The following is a 16,078-nucleotide window of genomic DNA, read 5'->3' on the forward strand; positions in this document are numbered from 1 at the left end:
GCATTCATTTTGTCTGTTTTTATTTCCTATGTGGATATTCCACACATGGATTTGAGACCCTTGTCATTAAAATAAATGTCCATATTTGAAATTAGGATACAGAAAGCAACAAGGACTTCCCATTCTCATTCCTGGTGGCTCACCATTCCAATTTGAATGCCCATTCTCATTCCAGTGTATTGGTCCATGGACTCCTCTCCTGCCCACTCAAGTTGGAAAATCAACACCTCATATTCCACCCCTTCCTTTCTGCTCACATGTCCATCACCTCCCTCCTTCTTCCTTATTTTCCATGGTCCACTCTTCTCTATCACATTCCTTCTTCTTCAGCCCTTCACCTCTTCCACCTATCACTTCCCAAGCTCATGCTTCATCTCCCTCTTCCCCCACTTCATCACCCATCACCTGCCAGCTTGTATGCCTTCGCCTCCACCTAGCTTCCTATTCTGGCTTCTGCCCCTTTCCTTTGCAGTCCTAATGAAGGGTCTTGGCCTGAAATTTCAATTGATAGTGCCTGACTTGCTGAGTTCTTCCACCATTTTGCATGCATTGCTCAAGATCTCCAGCATCTGCATAATCTCTTGTGTTTAGAAAGGAAATTAAACTTTGTAAACTGGCAGAATTTAAGGCAGATCAAATAGTAGGAATTTACAGTCTGCATCAATTACCATATTTTCACATTGATCCGAGGGTAAGATCTGCCAGCAGCAAATCAGTTATCCATTTTATATACCGCCCGGAAAAAAATTCCATTCATCGTTTACACATTCAGTTTTTGCATTGTTTACAGTGATCTCATCTCTGATCCTCAAAGAGTCAGACGCAGGTTGCTCCCAGAATATGCACAGCCTTTGATTTTACAAGGCCAGGTGGAATATCTTTGGCTGATTGAAAAACCTTGTCATTGGAAACCCAGCTCCCAATCCTACTCATAGTCATAGTCATACTTTATTGATCCTGGGGGAAGTTGGTTTTCGTTACAGTTGAACCATAAATAATAAATAGTAATAAAACCATAAATAGTTAAATAGTAATATGTAAATTATACCAGGAAAATAAGTCCAGGATCAGCCTATTGGCTCAGGGTGTCTGACCCTTCAAGGGAGGAGTTGTAAAGTTTGATGGCCACAGGCAGGAATGACTTCCTATGACGCTCTGTGTTGCATCTCGGTGGAATGAGTCTCTGGCTGAATGTACTCCTGTGCCCAACCAGTACATTATGTAGTGGATGTGAAACATTGTCCAAGATGGCATGCAACTTGGACAGCATCCACTTTTCAGACACCACCGTCAGAGAGTCCAGTTCCATCCTCACAACATAACTGGCCTTATGAATGAGTTTGTTGATTCTGTTGGTATCTGCTACCCTCAGCCTGCTGCCCCAGCACACAACAGCAAACATGATAGCACTGGCCACCACAGACTCATAGAACATCCTCAGCGTCGTCCCGCAGATGTTAAAGGACCTCAGTCTCCTCAGGAAATAGAGACAGCTCTGACCCTTCTTGTAGACAGCCTCAGTGTTCTTTGACCAGTACAGTTTATTGTCAATTTGTATCCCCAGGTATTTGTAATCCTCCACCATGTCCACACTGACCCCCTGGATGCAAACAGGGGTCACCGGTACCTTAGCTCTCCTCAAGTCTACCACCAGCTCCTTAGTCTTTTTCACATTAAGCTGCAGATAATTCTGCTCACACCATGTGACAAAGTTTCCTACCGTAGCCCTGGACTCAGCCTCATCTCCCTTGCTGATGCATCCAACTATGGCAGAGTCATCAGAAAGCTTCTGAAGATGACAAGACTCTGTGCAGTAGTTGAAGTCTGAGATGTAAATGGTGAAGAGAAAGGGAGACAAGACAATCCCCTGTGGAGCCCCAGTGCTGCTGATCACTCTGTTGGACACACAGTGTTGCAAGCACACGTACTATGGTCTGCCTAGAGCAGGACACACCGCTGTCCAAAATTAACAAAGTCAGGGCACCACGGTAATGTAGCAGTTATTACAGCTCGGGGTGTTGGAGTTTGGAGTTCAATTCCGGCATCCTTTGTAAGAAGTTTGTATGTCCTTCCCATGAGCGTGTGGGTTTCCTCTGGGTGCTCTGGTTTCCTCCCACAGCCCAAACATGCACTGGTTCAAAGTTAAAAGTTCAAAGTTCAAAGTAAACTTATTATTGAAGTACATATATGCAACCATATAACATCCTGAGACTCATTTTCTTGCTGGCATATTCAATAAATCCAAAGAATAATAACTATAACATAGTCAATGGAAGACTTCACCAAACTGGGTTCTTAACCAGTGTGCAAAAGATATCTAACTGTGCAAATGCAAGAAGAAAGCAATAATAATAATACATGAGCAAACAATAAAGATCGAGGACATGACATGAAGAATCTTTGAAAGTGACTCCATAAGTTGTGGGAGGAAAGATGGAGCAAGTGAGGTTGAGAGAAGTTATCTGCTCTGGTTTGAAAGCCTAATGGTTGAGGAGTAATACTGTTCCTAAACCTAGTGGTGTGAGTCCTGTGGATCCTGTACCCTCTTTTTGATGGCAGCAGTGAGAAGAGAACATGTCCTGGGTGGTGGCGATCCCTGACAGTAGAAGCTGCTTTCCTGTGACAGTGTTTCATGTAGATGTGCTTGATGGTGACGCGGGCTGTACCCATGATGGACTGGGCAGTATCCATTACTTTCTGTAGGATTTTTTGTTCAAAGCAATTGGTGTTTCCATACCAGGTTGCTATGTAGCCAGTCACTATACTCTCCACTACTCATCTATGGCAGTATAATAAAGATTTAGATGTCATACCAAATCTTTGCAAACTCCTGAGGAAGTAGAGGCACTGTCGTGCTTTTATTTTGTAATTGTTGGCCCCCTCCACCTCTAATTTTCCAATGAGGACTGGCTCATGGACCTCCGATTTCCTTCTCCTGAAGTCAATAATCAGCATCTTGTTCTTGCCGACATTGAGTAAGAGGTTGTATGATACCACTCAACCAAATTTATCTCCTTCCTATATACTGATCCATTACCACCTTTGATTTGGCCCACAACGGTGGTGTTATCAGCGTACTTAAAAATGGCATTGGAGCTGTGCTTAGCCACACAGTGAGAATTGTAAAGCCAGTAGAGCAGGGGGCTAAGCACACAGCCCTGTGGTGCAGCTGTGCTGATGGAGATTGTGGAGATGTTGCTGCTAATCTGAACTGACTGGGGTCTGCAAGTGAGGAAATCGAGGATCCAACTGCACAAAGAGGTATTGAGGCCAAGGTCTTGAAATTTATTGATTAGTTTCGAGGGGATACTGGTATTGAATGCTGAGCTGTAATTGATAAAGAGCATCCTGATGTATGCATCTTTGCTGTCCAGATGTTTCAGGGTTGAGTGAAAAGCCAATGAGATGGCATCTGCTCTGGACCTGTTGCTCCAGTTCGCAAATTGGAACAGATCTCACTCGCTTCTCAGATAGGAGTTGATATGTTTCATCAGACTCTCATAACACTTCATCACTGTGGATATAAAGTAAGTGCTACTGGACAATAGTCATTAAGGCAGGTCACCACATTCTTCTCAGGCATTGGTATAATTGAAGCCTGCTTGAAGTGGATGGAGCAAGATAATGCTGGTGAACCATGGTGACCTTCAGCAGGCTGTGGCCAATACTTATACCTCTTGAGTTACTCTCACTGCAATCTGCAGCATGTAATTTCCCTTTATGCAATGTGCTTTTAAATCAACTTAGTGATCTACAGATTTTACGATCGTCTGAAGCACATAGCAGACCAAGACCTTTAAGTGGGCGAAGATTCATCACCAGAATTGACACTCCCAGCCAGGCTGAAATGCAGAGGGGGTTGGTTAATTGCTCCTTGTAAATTGTCTTGTGATTTGGCTAGAGTTAAATAGGTGGTTTTCTGGGCAGTGTGGCTCGTTGGACTGGAAGGGTTTGTTCTGAGCTGCACCTCTTATTAAGTAAATAGATCGATAGATGAACAAGAGAGGCAGATCCCTTAAAATGATAAACACAAGAGATTCTGCACCAGCTGGAAATCTTGAGCAGCACATAGGCTGTGCTGGAGGAACTCAGCAAGTCAGGCAGCATCTATGGAGGGAATAAATAGTTGACATTTTTGGGCCCTAAACATCAGCTATTATTCTTTCCTATAGATTCTGCCAGACGGTGAGTTCCATCAGCCTTTCGTGTGTGATGTCCATTAAAACAAGTTTGATGTCTTTGTAAGGACTAAATGAAAGTCACATGAGCACCTTAACCACTACCTAAAAAAATTTGGCCCAGTTTTAAAATGTCTCTAGAATACCAAGAACAAATTAATAATAGAATGTAAAAGCAATAAAATATAGATGCTCGAAATCTGAAATATATACAGAAACTCATGGAGATAGATGATGTCTGGTGAGGCAAATCAAATTGCCATGTTATTAGTACATAGATTTTAAAACTTTAAAATACAGCAAATAAATTCAGTGGTAACCCTAGCAACAGCTACGATGACAAATGGCTGCTACCGGATTACTGTTTTCAGTTTGGGCACCAGATTTCATGAAAGGAATATTGAACCTGGAAGTGATGTGGTATCACGTTACCCAAGCAATGGTTTGAGTATGAGCTCATTTGAAATTGAAGAGAACATTTCTTGGTGTTTGGAAAGTTGAGAAATCTACTTATTTATTGGGAGATGTAGGTGCAGAAACGGCCCTTTTGGCCTAATGAGCTGCACCACCCAGCCATTAATCTATTTAAGATTAGTCTAATCATAGAACAGCTTACAATGATCAATTAACCTACTAACCGGTACATCTTTGGACTGTGGAAGGAAACCAAAGCAACCATGTGGTTCACAGGGAGAGATTTCAAGCTCATCACAGATGGTGCCGGAATTGAACTCTGAACTCTGAACTCTGGAAGACCCTGAGCTGTGATGGCATTGTGTTAACTGCTGTGCTACTGTGGCACCCAAATGATCTAATCTAGGTTCATGAAAAGGCTAATAGAATGTGATGGGGTTGGTGCTATGGAAAACAATTTTCTTTGGACTCCAAAATAAGATGCCATCATCTTAAATCTAAACCAGAATGTTCAACAATGAAATCTAGAAGCCCTTTTTTATGTAAGGAATTATGGTAATCTAGAACTCTGTTCTCCACATTAATAATTTCTAACACAGAGATATGTATACTTTCTTAAAAAAGGCATTAAATTTACAAGGATGTTGTTGCTCTTACTTGAGGACCTGAGTTATAGAGAACAGGTTGTGACTTTATTCCCTGGAGTGTAGGAGAATGAGGGGTGATTTGATAGAGGTATGGTCTATAAAACTTGTCAAAGGCTTTCTGAAAATCTAAGAAAACACCAACCACTGACTATATCTATCCTGCCGGTTATTTTCCCAAAGAATTTCAACGGGTTTATCAGGCAAGATTTGCCCTTAAGGAAACTATGCTGACGTCGGCCCACTTTATCACGTGGCTCCAAGTACCACATTATTAACAATCAACATCTTTCCAACCAGTGAATTCAGGCTAACTGGCCTATAATTTCCTTTCTTCTGTCTCTCCCTCTTCTTAAAGAGTGAAATGACATTTGCAGTTTTCTAGTTCTTCAGAACCATTCCACAATCTAGTGGTTCTTGGAAGATGATTACTAATGTCTCTACAATCTCTTCAGCTACCTCTTTTAAAACCCTGGGGGGTTGTCCATCAGGTCTGTGTGACTTATCGACTTTCAGACTTTCAGCTTCCCAAGCACCTTCTTCCTGACAGTCTTGAATTTCTGGCATATTGCATGTGTCTTCTACAGTGAAGACTGACACAAAATAGTTACAAAGAATATTCAGTGGATATTGTTTATTTGAATTTTCGGAAGGCCTTTGACAAGGTGCCACACATGAGGCTGCTAAATAAGGTAAGAGCCCATGGTATTACAGGAAAGATATTAGTATGGATGAAAAATTGGCTGACTGGAAAAGGCAAAGAGTGGGAATAAAAGGGCCTTTTCCTGATTGGCTGCTGGGGACTAATGGGGTTCTGCAGGGGTCGGTGCTGGATCTGCTTCTTTTCATGTTATATGTCAATGATTTGGATGACAAAATTGATGGCTTTGTGGCCCAGTTTGCGGACGGTACAAAGCTAGGTGGAAGGGCAGGTAATATTGAGGAAGTAGGAAGTCTGCAGAAGGACTTGGACAGATTAGGAGAATGGGCAATAAAAGGCAGGTAAACTACAGTGTAGAGAAGTGTATTGTCATGCACTTTGGTGGCAGGGATAAAGGGTTTGTTTGTTCTCCATGTGACCACGTCCCACATTCCAAAGACATATTCTATGGGCTGGTGTTAGTAAGTTGTGGGCATGCTATGTTGGTGCCAAAAGTGTGGTGACACTTGTAAGCTGAATCCAACACAGTCCTCACTGACACATTTCACTAAAAAAATTTTCATGTATATGTGACAAAATAAATCTAATCTTTAACTTAATCTAATCGACAATCCTCTCATTCCCCAATTTGAGGAAGCATCAGACACATGAATTTTGTTTCTTTTTACTGTCTGACCCACTGAGTGGTTCCAGCATTTTCTGTCTTCCCTTCAGAATTCCAGCATCTGCAGCTTTTTGGCTCTACGGAGAGTTATTAACATTCTTACCTTCTGGGATACACTGGCCAAGGACAAACTTATAACCTCGACAACATTTCTTTCTGTAAAAAAAAATCAAGAGTTACTTCACAGAACTACAGATGAACTCACTAAAGCCTATATTGGATTACTTTAGTTGAAACTTTATAGGCTCTTTGAAGTGTAAGTCAATTTTTAAAGATTAAAGATTAGATTTATTTGTCTCATGTACATCGAAACATACAGTGAAATGTGTCAATTTGCGTCCAAGGATTGTACTGGGGCAGCCTGCAAGTGTTGCCATGCTTCTGGCATCTGCATTGCATGTCCTCAGTTTACTAACCCTAACCTGTACATCTTTGGAATGCAGGAGGAAACCAGAGCACCCGGAGGAAACCCACACGGTCACGGGGAGAACGTACAGACAGTGGTAAGAATCAGAAACAGCTGGTGCTATAAAGCATTTGCATTAACTGCTACACTACTGTGCCTCATTTATATGTGTTTTATGAGTTGCTACCCAATAGAAATGGTTAATTAACCAATGAGAATAAAGAAATAGAAAAATGGAGGGCTACGTGGGAGGGAAGGGTTAGATTGATCTTGGAGTAGGTTACTAGGTTGGCACAACATTATGGGGCAAAGGGCCTGTACTGATCTGTACTGTTCTATGTTCTAACTGCTGAAAATGATAACCTACATTTCCTACAAAAGATTATCTTTTTAAAAATCTAGTCAAGAATGAAGTTACAGTTCCAACATTCAGAGCAAGGCATATTATTATATTCACTAAAATTTTAAGGTTTCTTTGCAATATTTATAATATAGATTGTCGAGTAATTTTCATGGGGGAATTGAAGAAATGTATTGTGTTCGTGTATTTAATTTGAGAATGTAAAAATAAACCTTAGCCATGGGAAAACTATATATAACTTCCAGTAAAGGCACAAAATCCCAGAGCTTTGTATCCAAAATTCCTATAAAAAACCATCTGGCATTTAACCATCCAGAAACAATATCAGCTTTCTTCTAAAACTGAACAGGATTCCGGGAACGTGAAGAACTGAGCATCAAAGGTAAACAAATTGAGATTCCATTTAGTAGCTTAGCTGAGTGAAATCTTTGAAAATAAGGTGCCCTTGCGCATAGAGGTGACTAGACTTTTAAGGTTTTCTTCCATCTGCTTTGCTCAGTCTCCAAGCAATTCTCTAAACAATAATGATGTAAATCTTAAGAGAACTTCAGCCATTCTTCTAAGTGTAGTTAACTGATAACTGAACTTGGGCTAATTACTGGGACCATGCAAAAACTGACATAGGTTTAGGACTCAATAGAGTTAGAGGAGCAAATTTGTAGAGATATTGCTGACTGTTGAAGAAATATAATAATGTGATTTAAAAAAAAATTATTTAGGGATACAGTGCTGTGCAGTGCCCAAATGAGCTGCACTGCACAACAACCACTAATTTAAATCCAGCCTAATCACGAGACAATTTACAATGACCAATTAACCTACTAACCAGTATGTCCTTAGACTGTGGGAAGAAACCGGAGCACCCTGGAGAAACCCATGCACTCACGAAAAAGATATACAAGCTTCTTACAGACAGTGTCGGAACTGATCTCTGAATGCTGGTGACCCAAGTTGTAAGGTGTTGCACCCACTGGTACGCGATCATGGCACCCTAGGTGTGATGTAGGTGATTTTAACTTTCCACATATTGATTGGGAATCCCATACTGTAAAAGGTCTGGATAGGATAGAGTCTGACAAAAGTGTCCAGGAGTCTCCTTAATCAGAATCAGAATCAGAATCAGATTTATTATCACCAGCGTGTGTTGTGAAATTTGTTAACTTAGCAGTAGCAGTTCAATGCAATACATAATATAGAAGAAGAAAAAATAATAATAATAAAAAATAAATAAGTAAATCAATCACAGATTAAAAATCGTGCAAAAATCATAATTAATATATATTATATTAAAACAGTGAGGTAGTGTTCACTGGTTCAACATCCATTTAGGAATCACATGGAGTCAATACACAGAGAACATTCTCTCAACTAGAGAATGTGCGATACTGGATCTCTAGGGAATGAGACAGGCAGGAGACAGAAGTCTGTGTAGGAGAACACTTCGGATATAGTCATCATAATTCCATTATTTTCAGGATAAGTCTGTATTCTCAGGTCGAGAATCTAAATTGGAGAAAAGCCAATTTTGATGATATCAGAAATGATTTGGCGAGTGTGGGTTGTTTTCTGGCAAAGGAATGCTTGGTAAGTGGGAAGCCGTCAATGGTGAAGTTTTGAGAGTAGAGAGTTTGTATGTTCCTGACAGAATAAAAGGCAAGGCTAACAGGCTTAGGGAACCTTGGTTTCCATGAGATATTGATGCCCTGGTTAAGACGAAGAGGGTGTATAGCAGGTATAGGCATCAAGGAACAAATGAGGTATTTACGTGGATAAGAAATACAAGAGGACACTCACAGTGCCTATAAAAAGTATTCACCTCCCTTGGAAGTTTTCATGTTTTATTGCTTTACAACATTGAATCGCAGTGGATGTAATTTAGTTTTTTTGATACTGATGAACAGAAAATGCTTTCACGTCAAAGTGAAATCAGATCTCTACAAAGTGATCTAAATTAATGACAAATATAAAACACAAAATAATTGATTGCACCCCCATTAACATGACACACCACATCAATGGTGCAGCCAATTGGTTTTAGAAGTCACATGATTAGTTAAATGGAGATTTAATAAAAGTACACCTGTATCTGGAAGATCCAACTGCTGGTGAGTTGATATCCTGGCAAAAACTACACCATGAAGAAAAAAAGAACAATCCAAGCAATATTGCGAAAAGGTTATTGAAAAGCACAAGTCAGCAGATGGATACAAGAAAATTACCAAGTCACTAAATATTCCTTGGAGTACTTCATCAAGAAATGGAAAGAATATGGCACAGCTGTAAATCTGCGTAGAGTAGGCCATCCTCGAAAACTGAATGACCACAATCAAGTTAATTTTTGGAGAAAATCTAAAAATTTGAGGTGAAAAACGACTTGGGAGTCCTTGTACAGAACACCCTAAAGATTAACTTGCAGATTGAATCGGTCTGAGGTCACACAGAAAAAGTTGGGGAGATGCTAATCAGGGGTTTCCAATCTTTTTCATGCCTTGGATCCCTACTATTAATGGAGGGGTCTATAGACCCCGGGTTGGGAACCCCAGTGCTAAATGGAGTGGGACCAAAAGGATCAGAGTACTTAATAACAACAGTGTCATCATAATCAAAACTAATTCAAGAAAAAGGTCAAAAACTAACATTAAAGGTTTTGCATCTGAATACTTGAAGTATTTTTATCAGGACAGATTAACTAGTGGTGTAAGTAGGGAAGTAAATGCTTTAACCTAATGGCAATTTTGCCGTGTGGTTCATGGTGATTATGGGTAAAATACTTTGGGATATTTGATGTTTAGAAAGGATAGACAAAATGGATCAAGACAGGATTGGACTGAAAAGAAAAGATGACAAGATTTGGCCTGGAAGGTTAACAAGTGGACAACACTTGGAGTATTGCATTCATTTCTAGTCACCTCAGATTAGGAAGGAAGTTGAAACTCTCAAGAGAGTGCGGAGGAGATTTACCATGATGCAGCCTGGCTTACAGAGCATGTCTTCTGAGGGTATGTTAAGTAAGCTAGGTCTTTTTCTTTGGAGTGAAGGAGATTGGGTGGTGACTTGATTGAGGTGTACAAGATGATAAGAGGTATAGATCGAGTGCATAGCAGAGACTTCTACCCAGAGTGGAAATTACTAATAGGGGACATAGTGGTAAGGTGAATGGAGCAAAGTATAGGGGTTATAACAGTTGTTTTTTTAACAGAGAGTGATGGGTGTGTGGCATGCTGGACCAAGGGTGGTAGTAAAGGCAGATACAATGGGGCATTTAAGAAACTCTTAAGATAGGCACATGGATGATAAAAAATGGAGAGCTGTGTAGAATGGAAGGGATAGATTGCTCTTAGAGCAAGTTAAAAGCTCGCCACAATATCATGGGCAGAAGGGTCTGTACTGTGCTGTTATGTTCTATGTCCTAATTGGAATTATATGACTGGAAATTTTAAATAACAATAAACATGAAAACATTGCATCCCACTCAAAATGGCGGAGGAACTCAGCATTTTGCATGTGCTGCTTGGATTTTCAGCATCTGCAGATTTTCACTTGATAGTGAGTGGGCTAACATAACATTTGTATCCTCACCACAGATTCAACCTGCAAATTAACCTTTAGGAAATCCTGCACAAGGGCTCCCAAGTCCCTTTACGCCTCAGTTTTTTTCTATTTTCTCTCCATTTGGGAAATAGTCAATGCTTTCATTTGTTCTACCAAACTGAATGACCATACACATTGCATTTCATCTGCCATTTCTTTCCCCATTCACCTGCCTCTCCACTTCTATCATCCAAATCATTGACAGATAATGTAAAAAGAATTGGTCACAACACAGACCCCTGTGGAACACCACTAGTTGCTGGCAGCCAACCAGAAAAGACTCCCTTTATTCCCATTCTTTGCAACCAATCATTTCACCTATTCACCTCACCCTTCACCTACCACCCTCCAGCTTGTGCTCTTTACCCTCCCCCCTTCCTTTCCAGTCCTGATAGAGGACCTTGACCCAAAATGGCAACTGTTTACTCTATTCCCCTCCATAGACTGGGGTTCCCAACCTGGGGTCCATGAAAGCCTTGCTTAATGTATTGGTCCATGGTACTGTACAAAAAGTTTGGGAGCTCCTGCCAAAGATGCTGCCTGACCGGCTGAGTATTTTTTGTGCTTTGCTCTGGACTTCCAGCATCTGCAGAATCTCTTGTGTTCAAGACATGTGAATAATGAGTATGCAACATATGGAATTTTGATTGTTATTCCTGACAGATACTCTGGAAGCAAGAATTTTGAACTCCAAATAAAGTGAACAGTGTCGACATACTGAGTCTTCAGACTGGGCATATTTCCACTGTGTCAGTCAGTACCACCATCAGTTCAACAACTTCAGGCTAATGGCTTTTCCAGTTTGTATCAGGACTGGCAACTCCTGAAGGAAGATCATCCATTTGCAGCATCAGCACAATTTCCTTCTCCACAAATACAATTGGTCAGGTGGAGTATATCCGGAGTTTTCTGTTTTACTGCCAATTTGCAGCATCTGAATTGTTTAGTTTCCCAGAATCAGGTTTAATATCTCTGACATATGTCGTGAAATGTGTTGTTTTGTGGCAGCAATACATTGCAATCATCATCATCATTTAGTGTTGTGTCATATGACAAGGGTGATCATGGTCTTGACCATGATTCTTCTTGGAAGTTAGAAACATGGAGACATAGAAAACCTACAGCACAATACAGGCCCTTCGGCCCACAAAGCTGTGCCTAACATGTCCTTACCTTGGAAATTACCAAGGGTTACACATGGCCCTCTATTTTTCTGAGCTCCAAGTACCTGTCCAGGGGTCTCTTAAAAGACCCTATCATATCCGCCTCCACCACCGTCACCGGCAACCCATTCCACGCACTCACCACTCTCTGCGTAAAAAAAATTATCTTCTTTTGGGCCGTGTCTTTAAAAGACGGGTGAACCCAGCCATTATCAATACTCTTCAGCGATTGTCTGCCTGGAGGCAGTGGTCGCATCACTAGGACTTGTGCACCAACTGTTCCCATGATCGGGGGACGAAGCTAATGCTACACCTTGCCCAAGTGTGACCTGAAGGCTTGTGGAGGGAAGGAATGCCATACATCTGCTTTGGCAGAGACTTATCTCCACCCTGTCACCATAGTACACTGCAGTAGTTGATAATAAAAACTAAATTATAGTAAGAAATACAGATATATTAAAAAGTTAAATTGAATGTATAGAGCAAAAAGAAAAAAAAATAGTGAGGTAGTGTTCATGGGGTCAATGTCTAGTAAGAAGTCTGATGGTAGAGGGTCATTAGCTGTTCCTGAATCATTGAGTGTGTGCCTTCAGACTTCTGTACCTCCTTCCTGATGGTAGCAATGAGAAGAGGGCATGACCTGGGTTAAGGGGGTCACCCAGGGGTTTCAGCATTTATTTCCCCTTTCTCCTCTTGCATCCCATTTTCATTTAAATCATTTTGCATACATCTCTTCGAGTCAGATCATCTGTGATTAACAAGCCTTCACTAGCCTCTCTCTGCCTGCCCATCTACAAGTATCATTCAGTCTCTCAGTCTATAACTTACTGTAAATCTTATATTTGTTCTTTCCACCCCAAATCCTTGATTTCTCCATTTTCACTGTTCAGACCTTCATAGTTGAAAGAGGGTGATAGTTGAAAAATTTTTCAATCCCAGGTACTTAGAGTGGTAAAGAGAATTTTTGACACATTGGCTTTCACAAATCAGAGCATTGAGTAAGGAGTTGGAATGTTATGTTGAAGTTGTATAAGTCCTTGATGAGACCAAATTTGGAGTATTATGTGCAGTTCTGGTCACCTACTTACAGGAAACATGTCAATAAGACTGAAAAAGTACAGAGAAAATTTACAAGGATGTTGCCAGGATTTGTGGACTTGAATTAAATGGGAATTTTGAACTGGTTAGGACTTCGTCTCCTGATGGTTACAAGGATGAGGGGAGATTTGATGGAGGTATACAAAATTATGAGGGGTATAGATAGGGTAAATGCAAATAGGCTTTTTCCACTGAGATTGGGTGAGACTAGAACTAAAGGTCATGGGTTAAGTGTGAATAGTGAAATATGTAAGGGGAACCTGAGGGGGATCTTCTTCAATCAGAGGGTGGTGAGAGTGTGGAATGAGTTGCCAGCAGAAGTGATGGATGCGGGTTCGATTGCAGTAGTTAAGAGAAGTTTGGAGTAGCAGACACACAATGCTGGAGGAGCTCAGCAGGTCAGGCAGCACCTGTGGAAATGAATAAACCGTTGACCTTTGAGGTCGAGACCCTTCACCAGGACTTCATCAGGAGAGACGTTTGAGTTGGTACATGGATGGGAGGGTTATGGAGGGCTAATGTCCAGATGCAGCTTGTTGGGACTAGGCAGAATAACAGTTCAGCATGGATTAGATGGGCCAAAGGGCCTGTTTCTGTGCTGTGATGATCAAAGGACATTGATTCAGCTTCTCTCTCCACAGATACTGCCTGACTTGAGTACTTACAACATTTTCTTTTATATTTCTACCACCACATTCAATGGGAAACGATCAGAAATGACCTAGCAGACCAGAGAAATACAGTCCTGAGCTGCTGCGAGCCAACAGTAGCAGAAGAGATATAATCCGTCATTATCTGCAATGTCGCTACCTAATATCTGACTTCTGGTAAGGTGATGGTGCATTTGGATGCAGCAGTCTCTCTGGGGACAACCATAGGTATTTTTGTCTTTTTAAATGTTCTTTTTTTTATGATATCAAGATCTTGCTAGACAATAAGTACTTCAGGTACTGCAGGTCTATCCCATTAGTGAATTGCTTGATAGCCAGGAGCTGGAGTTGCTGGACTTCGTGCGGACTATGTTGTTGCCTGCTGCAGGAAGTCTTCTGAGTCAATGTGTGAGGATGGTGTCCTGCCTAACAGCAAGTGATTGTCTTGGGCATTTTTCTTGTGATCGCAAAACCCTGTTGGACATGGTTATGTAGAATACTGCATATCCAGCTCATTGGTGTATTGGGGAGACCATCAGTACCTCCAGTTGAACTCCGTCTTTTTGCGTGTTTTCCCCCAAGCCATCATTCTGTGTTTTTGTATTGCCATGTGCTCTTGTTTGCTTTCATGCCCCATGTGCTCCTGTCCCTGTATTAGAGTACTCCACCTCTCACCTGCTTCTCATTATTACCTGTTTTGCTTCCACCTGTGTCTCATTGTGCTCCACCTATCATCTGCCTCTCTGTTTATTGATCAGTGTATTTCAGTCCTGTGTTTTCACCTGTTTGTTGCCAAATTGTGCCAGTGAATTTTCCTGAGTCTTCCCAGCATTTGTATCTGTACTCTGTCCGTCTGAATATCAACTCTGCCTGTTTCCTGATTCTGGTTTTTGGATTTCCCTGGATGTTTTGATCTCTGCCTGAACTTTGATGCTGACTTTGTTTGCACCTTGGGATTTGTTACTCAATTAATATCACTGAGTACAGTACTGGGTCTGCAATTGGATCCCTGCTCCAGTGACCTGACAGGAGACCGATGGTGGGCGAGCTGAGTGGCTTTGGTTGTAGCATAGACTAGGCCTCATGCTGCGATTGCCTGTGCAGCCGCCCAGGAGAGGAGGTGCCAGAGGTGTTGTGGTGTGACATCCATGCTGGACAGGGGGCAGGCCCTGCCTGTTGGTGCTGCCCTCCAGTGTTTGCTCGGTACAAGATAAGGTGGATTGCCTGCATGCATTTGTGTTTGTTTGTGACTGCTAAGGTCTTATTCTTGCTGATGATCATCCTTGCATCATGAATTGGCAGGACATGTCACTTGGGCTTGGCCTATATTATATGTATTTTGGGTGACTATATGTTTACTGCTATCTTGTGTGCTTTGTGCTGTGTATGACTGTTAGTACTCTGTTTTGCACCTTGGCTATACAGGAATACTGTTTCATTTGGCTGTATTCATGTATGACTAAATGATAGTTAAACTTGAACTACTACTTCCAACTAGCTGATTACAACAAAGAAAGTTGAAGCACATGATTCAGATGTCTAGTCTGCTGTGTTAGGCTTTTGCTGTCAGAGAATGGAACAGTCTTTTTTTTGTCTGCAGGAAAATCAAATCAATAATTTTGGCTTAGTTTAGTATTATTTGTTTTACTCAACTACCATGCACATTGATACTTTCCAACAATCTTTTATATCAATCAGAGGGTGGTGCAAGTGTGGAATGAGTTGCCAGCAGAAGTGGTGGATACGGGTTTTATTTCAACATTTTAGACAACTTTGGATAGCTTTATGGATGGAAGGGTGGTGGAGTGGGGATATGTCTCTACCAAAGAAGGTATAAGGTGGACCTTCCCTCCGCTAACCTGCAGGTCACCCTTGGGTAAGGTGCAACATCTGCCTAGCCCCCTGATCAGGGTCACCTGAAGCCATGGGAGCAGGTGGTGGATGGTCATAGGAGCAGATGGTGCACATCACAAGTCCTGATTATGCGAGCACTGACACCAGCCTGACACTCCCTGAAGAGTGTTGATAATGGCTCGGGTAACCTGTCTTGTAAAGACACTACCCAGAAGAAGGCAATGGCAAACCACTTCTGTAGAAAAATTTGCCAAGAACAATTATGGTTAGCATGACTAACCACATCATATGGCACAACACGCAATGAACGAGTGATTATGGATGGAAGTCATATGGAGGGCTATGGTCTGTGTGCAAGTCAATTGGACTTGGAATGGATTAGATGGACCAAAGG

General features: G+C 41.4%; 1 protein-coding gene across 2 annotated transcripts in view; it reads right to left on the bottom strand.

Moving 5' to 3' along the window:
* The window catches only part of ccbe1 (collagen and calcium binding EGF domains 1), a 444,507-nt gene that overhangs the window by 60,933 nt on the left and 367,496 nt on the right, over nt 1–16,078 (bottom strand). For both annotated transcript variants that reach the window (XM_063042052.1, XM_063042051.1), the window contains exon 3: nt 6,665–6,717. In XM_063042052.1, coding sequence (XP_062898122.1) covers nt 6,665–6,717 — 53 coding nt within the window. The remainder of the gene's footprint in view (nt 1–6,664; nt 6,718–16,078) is intronic.

This window comes from Mobula hypostoma, chromosome 3, assembly GCF_963921235.1.
Source record: "Mobula hypostoma chromosome 3, sMobHyp1.1, whole genome shotgun sequence".
Classification (NCBI taxonomy): Eukaryota; Metazoa; Chordata; class Chondrichthyes; order Myliobatiformes; family Myliobatidae; genus Mobula; species Mobula hypostoma.